This window comes from Asparagus officinalis, chromosome 8 (assembly GCF_001876935.1).
Source record: "Asparagus officinalis chromosome 8, Aspof.V1, whole genome shotgun sequence".
NCBI lineage: Eukaryota > Viridiplantae > Streptophyta > Magnoliopsida > Asparagales > Asparagaceae > Asparagus > Asparagus officinalis.
The window spans coordinates 17,773,943-17,783,721 of record NC_033801.1 but is presented as its reverse complement, the minus strand read 5'-3'; the positions used below and the strand labels follow the sequence as shown (position 1 = coordinate 17,783,721).

The 9,779-nt window shown below is 36.4% G+C and overlaps 2 protein-coding genes across 3 annotated transcripts; both read left to right on the top strand.

The window, feature by feature from the left end:
• LOC109819876 lies at window positions 1,381–4,204 on the top strand. Of its 2 annotated transcripts, none has more exons than XR_002241657.1 (3): window positions 1,381–3,531; window positions 3,617–4,039; window positions 4,115–4,204. XR_002241657.1 is itself a non-coding variant. In XM_020385836.1 (3 exons), exons 1-3 carry the CDS (start codon window positions 1,403–1,405, stop codon window positions 4,049–4,051), a joined length of 2,481 nt encoding a protein of 826 aa, XP_020241425.1. In that variant the 5' UTR covers window positions 1,381–1,402; the 3' UTR covers window positions 4,052–4,204. The 2 variants fall into 2 exon arrangements, 1 of the variants encoding a protein (XP_020241425.1); XM_020385836.1 differs by having other exon boundaries at window positions 3,617–3,853; window positions 3,937–4,204.
• On the top strand, window positions 4,854–7,600 carry LOC109819875. The gene is made up of 10 exons (XM_020385835.1): window positions 4,854–4,968; window positions 5,046–5,105; window positions 5,179–5,403; window positions 5,475–5,716; window positions 5,806–6,018; window positions 6,098–6,202; window positions 6,278–6,394; window positions 6,516–6,652; window positions 6,764–7,118; window positions 7,207–7,600. Exons 1-10 carry the CDS (start codon window positions 4,869–4,871, stop codon window positions 7,279–7,281), a joined length of 1,629 nt encoding a protein of 542 aa, XP_020241424.1. The 5' UTR covers window positions 4,854–4,868; the 3' UTR covers window positions 7,282–7,600.

Genomic DNA, 9,779 nt, shown 5'->3' with positions numbered 1-9,779 from the left:
CCCCTCCCGACCCCCCCTCCTCCGGAACCTCCCGACCCCCCCTCCTTCGGCGGTGTCCGTTGCGGAAATCAGTTTAAAAGGTATGATTTTTCTACTGAGCTTTAGAAATTTCAATTTTATTATTAATTATTGTTGAATTTGGTTAAAAACCCTAATTATGTTGAAAAATAAACGAGTTCAATTCTGAAAATCCTAACTTAATTAAATACATGTTAATTCATTTGAACAACACTAGTTATCATTATTGAGTTTTAAACACTTATAAACCCTAACTCATTTAAGTTTCATTCGTGCTATAAGTATGTGTGATTATTTAAGTTTGTGATGTGAAAATATGTGAAATAATTTTTTGTAAAAAATAGAGTGATATATAACACATTATAAATTTTTATAATGTGTTATAATCCAATTTAGGTGAATAAAAAAATAACGTTATCCCTAGACTTCCGTCCAATAATTACATCCAATTATTTGGACTTATAATATATGATATACGACTCAGATTTGGGTAGGAGACGAAGTTTTCTTCCAAAAATGAGCGTTTATTTTATATTATAGGAATAAAAAATTGGTACTGAAATTCGTAATTATTGGATCTGTCCTTCTCGGACGGGTTAGGAATATAGTAGTGCATACATCCAACTTTGTATACTTTGTATATTTTCATTCTTGAAAGTTTTGGCAGCACGTATTCGTTGTTCTCCGTGTACAATAAGCGTATGTTGTTCTGCGTTTCGGGCTATTGCTGATACGCATAATAACATCCGCACAGTGTACAGGGAGAACAGCGGGTAGGTGCTGCCGAAATTTTCAAGAAATGAAAATATACAAAGTATATGAAGTTGGATGTAAGCACTACTATATTCTTAATGGATAGAAGCCTTCCTATGACAGCCGATCAATTGGTGTAATTAGTTTCTACGTACGTTTCAAATATATTTTATGTAGAACTAAATTTATATTGTTAAATGATATATGAACGTATGTTAGATTTGTTTTGTATGTATAAGAGTCATGAATGTACTAGTAGTTGTGTGATTTGTCGTAGTTAATAATTATATATAATTTACAGATGAGGGTAATTCCTGACAAATCATGGATAGATATCCCACGGCTTCATAGATTTCGTGACACACGATACAAGGAGGGATGTGAAGCCTTCATACGTTATGCAGAAATGAATCCGAGAAAATTAGCAAGTGGTGCTATGTATTGTCCTTGTTGCATGTGTAGGAATTTGAAATTGCTGAATAGTAATGATATACGGATCCACCTAATGAAATCAGGTTTTGATGAAAAATATAAATATTGGAACTGGCATGGGGAAGGTATCACTGAAGATGAGGATCCAAATGTGCGTGTCGGTACGTCCGGTGGACAACGAATAGATGACACAGAAACAATGTTGAATGATATTTTTCCTCGACCTAGAGAATTTGAGGGTGATGATAATGTCGAGGATGATATCGGAGATAAAAGTGAAGATGATATCGATGTTGAAGCTGAAGAAGTAGGAGATGATGGAAGTGCCGAAAATATTGATGATATGCATTCCTCCGCAGAAATAGAACGAATATTGAAGCTACTAGAAGATAGTGAAAAGGACTTATATGAGGGATGTACCGAGTACTCCAGATTTTCATTTATGCTAAAACTCCTACACATTAAGACACTTAGCGGTATGTCAGATAATTATTTTGAAATGCTTCTTGATTTGCTTCGAACTGTAATACCTGGAGGAGTGAATAGCATACCCCAAACAACTTATCAAGCTGAGAAGATTGTCGCTGCTCTGGGTCTAGATTATAATAAGATTGATGCATGTCCGAATGATTGTATTTTGTACCACAAGGCCAATAAAGACCTTCAAGAATGTCCGACATGTGGAGTTTCTAGGTGGAAACAACGTACAAATTCTTCAATAAGGATTACAACGGAGACAGAGATAACACAGAAGAAAATTCCAGCCAAGGTGCTTCGACATTTTCCATTAGCTCCTAGATTGCGAAGATTGTACATGAACAAAGAAACGGCGAAAAATATGAGGTGGCACAAGGAAGATCGAGTAGATGATGGTAAATTGAGACATCCTGCTGATGCGGTAGCTTGGAAGCATGTTGATAAAATTTATCCTCGATTTGCCGAAGATTGCAGAAATGTAAGACTGGGTCTGTCAAGTGACGGATTCAATCCATTTGGGGTAATGAGCTCTGGTTGGTCTACTTGGCCAGTTGTACTAATGCCATATAATTTACCTCCATTGCTTTGTATGAAACAGCCATTTATGATACTTTCATTACTGATACCCGGTAAACATGCACCTGGAAATGATATTGATGTTTACTTAGAGCCTCTAATTGATGAGCTGAAACAACTATGGTCTGAGGGTATTGTAACATATGATGCCCATTTAAAAGAATCGTTTAGATTACGTGCTATTCTATTATGGACGATTAATGATTTTCCAGCCTATGCTAATCTGTCTGGGTATTCCACAAAGGGAAAGTGTGCTTGTCCTGTATGTGGTCCGGAATTTGAAGCTCTTCAATTACCACATAGCCGAAAGAGTTGTTATTGGTTTAATCGAAGGTGGTTGCCCTTGAGTCATAAGTACAGAAAATTATCAGCTAAGTTTGATGGCACAGTTGAGAAAAGAATGAAGCCGCGTCAACTCACAGGTACTGAGATCGTTCAATTACTTGAGGGGTTTCCAAAAGTTGTGTTTGGGAAAAAACGCTATTCTAAATTTAGCCCGCTCAGAGTAAGAGATTATTTAAAGTCAAAAAGGCCACTGAAGCGTAAGCGAAAGGTCCGGAAAATGCAAGTTGAGGAAGAAGACCAAAAATTACCTAGAGGATGGACTAAATTTAGTATCTTCTTTCAGCTACCTTATTGGCAAAATCTTAAAATCCGCCACAACTTAGATGTCATGCATATTGAGAAAAATATATGTGATAACATAGTATCAACTCTCCTACAAGATGCAAACAAGTCGAAGGATGATCTACGGGCGCGCCAAGATCTGACTGCTTTGAATATCCGAAATGATTTGCAAGCTCAAGATGTTGGACTTAAAAAATTAAAGTTGCCTCCGTCTCGTGTTACACTGACAAATGAGCAGATGCAACGATTTTGTGAAATTCTCAAATCAGTAAAGTCTCCGGATGGTTACTCTGCTAACATTTCAAATAATGTCCAAGTGCAAGAGCGAAAACTCTTAGGTCTGAAGACCCATGATTATCACGTTCTTCTCCATCAATTGCTTCCTGTTGCAATCCGTAACAATATGGATAAAGAAGCGTCGAAGATTATTATTGAGTATTGTGGGTTTTTCAGAAAATTATGCTCTAAAGTCATAGATGTAGATGAATTTAAAAAACTTGAAGCTGAGGTCCGAGTTACTCTATGCAATATGGAAGTAATATTCCCTCCTTCTTTTTTTACGGTTATGGTCCATCTTACCCAGCATCTTGCAAGAGAGGCTAGAATCGCCGGACCTGTTACTTATCGTTGGATGTATCCGATTGAGAGGTAAATTATATTTTTTTTTGCATTCATTACTTGTATATGCGTTTTTGAAATTACCGTGCTAATAATTAGTTATTTTGATTCTAAGATACTTGGGCTCCATGAAACATAATGTTCGCAATCGAGCTCGTCCAGAAGGCTCGATAGCTGAAGGATACGTGGCAAATGAATGCTTTATTTTTGCATCACGTTACATGCGCCAGAAGAAAACCACGGCTCAAGTACCAGATAAGGAGAGAAAGCGTGAAAAATATCCGAGATCTCTCTTAGAACAAATTCATGCATATGTGCTGGAAAACCTTGATATGTTCGCAGACTATCGAAGGTAACAAATAACACCCGAAATATAGATGAGACTATTCATTTTACATAATGTTCGCAATGCAAACTTATATATTGTTTATGTAGGCGACATTTGGAGAAGCTTAAGAATGAAACAACCGGTAGGAATGCAGCGCATAATATTCAGAAAAGACATAGGAAAGAATTTTCTGATTGGTTAAGATTTGATGTAAGTATTTAACAATTAATTTATGAACATTCATAATATAACATCCCCTAAATATTCTGAAATTTTTTGTCTTAGGTTGATAAATCACTTCTTGATGGTACTACGTTACCAGATGAAATTATTATACATGCACAACGCCCTTATTATGAAGTGAGACGTTATAATGAGCATTTGATCAATGGATATAAATTTCGAACGCTAGAGACTGATGATAGGAGGGTAACTCAGAACAGTGGGGTCATGGGCTTGTTTGCTCAAGAATGTTTTTCAAGTACAAGAGATCAGAACCCAATTCTAGCTGACATACTATATTATGGCCAATTAGAAGATATTGTTGAAGTAATTTACGGGTTTGGTAAACCAAAACAATGTACTTACACGATGTTCAAGGTTCGGTGGTGTCCTGCAAAAAAGCAAAAGGATCATTATGGATTTACACTTGTCAATCTCCATCGAGAAGTATATACGGATGAGAAATTCATTTTTGCAGAACAAGCTGATCAGTGCTTCTTCGTGAGAGATCCGAATGTCATATCTGATTGGGTGGTTTTGTACAAGGAGCCAAGATCTGTTGTTCTACCTAATAACAATGAAAAAAATATTGAAGAAAGTGAATATAATTATAGTGAACCAATTGGTTCATCTGATGATGTTTGGCAAGAATTCTCTTACGCACAGAATGTGGCGTTGGATGTAGGTATGTAATATATATGTTACACTGCATTAAAGTTTTTTAGCTAATCATAATAAGAACAATGCATTTCATAATAACTTATCTCATGAGCATGTATATTTTTTTTCTTAACTATGTTAATAATTGAAATTGCAGATGAGGAGGATGAGGAGACTCTTTGACCTCGAGGGTGATCGATCACGTAGTATCACCCCTGGTAGTGGTGCTGATGATACACTACCATCTCCGGATGCAGGTATAAAAATTAATTAATACTTTAATATATTTTATCAATTATTAATTATCTAGCTAATAGTGATTAATTTGTTGCAGATGCGGGTTATTCATCACCTGGCCCCTCTGATGCAGTACCAGAACCATCCCCTGATGCAGGTATTCAATATTATAATGCTCAATTATAATGGTTAATTAAAAACTATATTAATGATTCTCCTTTCTTATGTAGGGGATACTTGGACACCGACATATCCATCTTATACATTCCACACGGACTTGCGGCCAAAGACACAGGACTATCTTAGTTTACCTTTACCTCCAGCCTCTCATAAGTCTATGGCTGACGCAAGGAAGTACCATACACGTGCTGCGAGAAAATTAGAAGAAATGCGTGAAATGATTGAGACACGAAAGAAGGTTGCACTCGCAGCAAAGGAAAGAGAGATAGCGAATGGTAAATTGTATAAATACTTTTAATTTTCACATTTGTATATTATATGATATATTATCATGTTATTATTGTAGGTGCTAAGAAGGATCGTATCGAGAACAGACGTGGCGGAGGTAAGCCTGATTCCAAACAACCGCCAAGAGGAATGAGGGCAATAATTCGGTGGAATAGTTCTAATTTGCCCGTTGGTCCATGGTCGACCCGCTTGAATGCATATATTGGGGTTCTAGTGCGTAGAGCGACCATTATCAACCCTTATTTTCAATTTCGAGAACTACCATGGAGCGCATACGAGGCGATATGGACAGCGCTTATGGTAACTACATATTGCTATTACTTTTTATTTATTAATAATTAGTATTTGATATTAAATTATCTTTCCTAAATGTGTATGTAAATCTACAGGACTGCTTCTGCCTTGAGGACTTTGAGGGGGCTTGGAATTATGTGTTCAATGTTAAGGTTGAAGTAGTTCTCAAACAATGGAGGCATGAGATCAAACATGAAACCTATGACAGGTATGAGGAGGACTGGCAGAGGTTTTTAAACCTCGACGCCCGAGTTGACGAGGTTCATTTCACAGCTCTCCTCATGTATTGGGACAGCGATGCCTCCAAGGTTAGTTTCATGAAAATTACTTTATACTTTTAAGATATTAATTTATTGCATATTTGCTAATTTTTTTCTTTTAAAAAAGAATAAATCCACGAAGGGGTCAGAAAATAGAAGAAAGAAGCTGCATGACCACCACTTGGGCTCACACTCCTATGCCAATCTGGAGGATGTTTATTGTCAGGATACGGTAGATTTCCGTCTAAAGTTTTGATGAATTTAATGATTAGTATGATTATGAGTGTGATAATATATAATATGACAGGGAAAATCATTAATGCCAATACACTTGAGGGCGAAAGCGGCGTATGGCATTTTCCGTGATAGATATAGGGGTGATGAGAAGAATCGAGATAAGATCAAGGCAAATCTCGAGTTGGTGGTGAGAGTTATACATATCTTGTGTAGTATTATTAATTCTATTTTGTTGTTAATATTATGAGGAAATGAGAACACAAATAACATTGTCTTTACCATGAATTAATTATATATTTGTGCTTTAGGAGGGATTTGAGGCTGCATCCAAGGAGGCTGCAACTGTGTATATGTCGCAGCAGGAGGAACAATCTGAGCCGGACCCTCACATGCTTTCTGCAGAGGACAACATTACTCTCACACAGCATTTGATGGGTCATAATAGGTATGGATGTAGAAAATTTGAATCAATTTGAATACTACATTCCTATTTATATTTTTTTATCATTATTGAATTCGAGAGGTAAATTTAATATTTATTTCTCCCTAAACATAGGAGAGGGAGATATCCTCTGCATGGTGTTGGAGCTTCACCCGGCGTAAGCATGAGGTCATCCACAGCATCCTCCACAGCATTTACATCCATGAGAGCAGCCCCGCCTCGGTTCCAGGCTATGCCATTTGTCGCACGTATCTCTGCATATTTGCTTGACAAGATTGACTCGGAGCTACATATCCAGGTGACTAATGAGATGACAAGAGTTGCGCTGACGGCGAACTCGATGGATGATCTCCTGGGGTATGTCATGCAATATTTAAGCGGTGTGATTCCTCATGGCGCGTATGGTGGTGTTATACGGATTATAAGCTCGCTTGGCGATAATTCCGGTGCTGGTCAGAGCAGCACTCAGGTACCTTATTTTTTTCTTAAAATAATAAATTCATTTATATTTAATATGTATTAAACACCCCTTAATGATTATTCAATTGACCATTCAGAGTGGAGATATTGGAGGGAGCAGCACACGTTCTCGTAACCAGGATAGAGATACTGCCGACGACGACGACCGATGAGGTTTATGAGGTTTTTTGTGGATTTTTAATGCAATGAACAGCTTTATCTGTTATAACAATACTTATATGCGTGTTGGATGTTATAACAATACTTATATGCGTGTTGGATGTTATAACAATACTTATATGCGTGTTGGATGTTATAACAATACTTATATGCGTGTTGGATGTTATAACAATACTTATATGCGTGTTGGATGTTATAACAATACTTATATGCGTGTTGGATGTTATAACAATACTTATATGCGTGTTGGATGTTATAACAATACTTATATGCGTGTTGGATTTGTTTATTACGCTGGAATTGATTATATTATGGCTGGGTCTGTGCATTATGTTGGATTTGTATATTTTTTGGTTTGGATGGATGTAATATATTTTTTTTTTGCTGAAAAAAGAGCAATCTAGACGGAATTCCGTCTAGTATGAACCAAACTAGACGGAAATTCCGTCTAGGTTGTAATAATCAACCTAGACGGACTTCCGTCTAGGTTGGTTCCTTATAGACGGAATTCCGTCTAGGGTCAACCTAGACGGCTTTCCGTCTAGGTTGACAACCTAGACGGATTTCCGTCTAGGTTGACAACCTAGACGGATTTCCGTCTAGGTTGTTAACCTAGACGGATTTCCGTCTAGGTTAACAACCTAGACGGAAATATAACTTCCGTCTAGGTTGGTTTCCGTCTAGATTGATCAATCTAGACGGAAATCCGTCTAGTTTGATCCAAACTAGACGGTAACAGAATAAACCAATCTACCTAGACGGATTTCCGTCTAGATGATCCAACCTAGACGGATTGTAGACCAACCTAGACGGAAATTTCCGTCTAGGTTGGTCGTTTTTCTACTAGTGAATATTCTTTAAATCGGAGAAGAATGATGATCTTTCACCTCATTTAAAAAACACGGTCAAGGTATTTTCAGGGCAAATGAGTAGGGGTGCTAAACCGTATCCGTATCCGAGAAAATATCTGTAACCGTATCCGTTAGGATACTAATATGGTTACTCAAATCTATAACCGATAGGATATGGTTACGGATATGGTTTTGTAGTGAAATATCTGTATCCGTATCCGAAATATCCGAATACATATTAGTCATACTCTTACGATAGTTTCGATTCTTAGATTATGGATTTGTGGTTAATTTTGATGATCAAGATGTCTAATCTTAACTTTTCAATTATAATGGACATATTAACAAACTCTTTTGTATCACATGAAGTATGTTTTTCTCAATACTATCTAGTTTTCTCATATCTGTTTTGTATCTGCATGCATATCCGCTTATATATTCGCATGTATATCCGTAACCGTATCCGATTTTAGCGTATATGGTTATAAATTTTTCTTACCGAAATATATCTGTATCCATACCCGTATCCGTATCCGAGATGGGTAAGCGGATATGGATATGATAAGCATCATATCCGAACTGTATCCGGACCGAATGCACCCCTACAAATGAGACTAGGTTGTATAAATATATCAAGGTGCTTTACTGTGATTATTTTTTTCTTGTATTGAAAAAGTTAATTTTAGTTAATTTATTATTATTATTTGATCTCTAATTTTAGTTAGTTTTTTATTAGTTTGAAGTTGATAGCTGATAATATTTTTGGATATTTTCCATGCAGCTGCGGAGCTACATAGTGTCCTGTTGTGTCATATCACATCAATAGTGTCCAGTTGTGTCGTATCACACCACTGGATTTCCTACTTTTTGTATATATTTGTTTATTTTTACTTGTAATTTACCATCCAGGACACCATTGACATTAGAGTAGGACACCAGTGGTATTGGCGAGCTTGAAAGAAAAGCATGAAAACAAAGAACCATGGTGTATATCTAATGGTTTATTTACTTTTGAAATTAGTCTTGATTATGCTGGTGACCACTGCAAGCGTAGAAAGGGTCTTTTCTGCAATGAGTTTTATTAAAAATAAGCTGCATAATCGGATATGTGATTAGTGGATGAATGATTGTCTGGTGACATTAATTTAAAAAGGCATATTTAATATTAGTAATGAGTCTATCATTGAATGTTTTCAAAACGTGAAAATTGAGGAAAATTATGAAAATATTTGATGTATTTTTTTATTTGCATTAAATAAAAGTTTATGTGTTTGAAAATTTATTTTGTCGTTCATGTTTTCATTTTTAATGAACTGTAAGTTATATGGAGAGACCGCCAGGACAAAATCCTGGCTACACCACTATTTCCATGTTGTTTCTATAGATCCATCTATCAGTGGGAGAGGACTATACAGCTCCCTCTTGGTGGAAATAATTATTTTTTTTTTTGGTAAATGAATGATTTTATTTACAAACCAAAATATAGAAGTTAAGTACATCAATAATTTCAGATACTTTGGAATATGAGAACTAAAACTCTACAAACAAAGAAAAAAACTCAACCTTCTGTTTACAGGGAAAGAAACCAACCCCAGTCTTCATTAGGCAACGAAGGGGTGGCTCGGCCTTGGCCGAGCCAC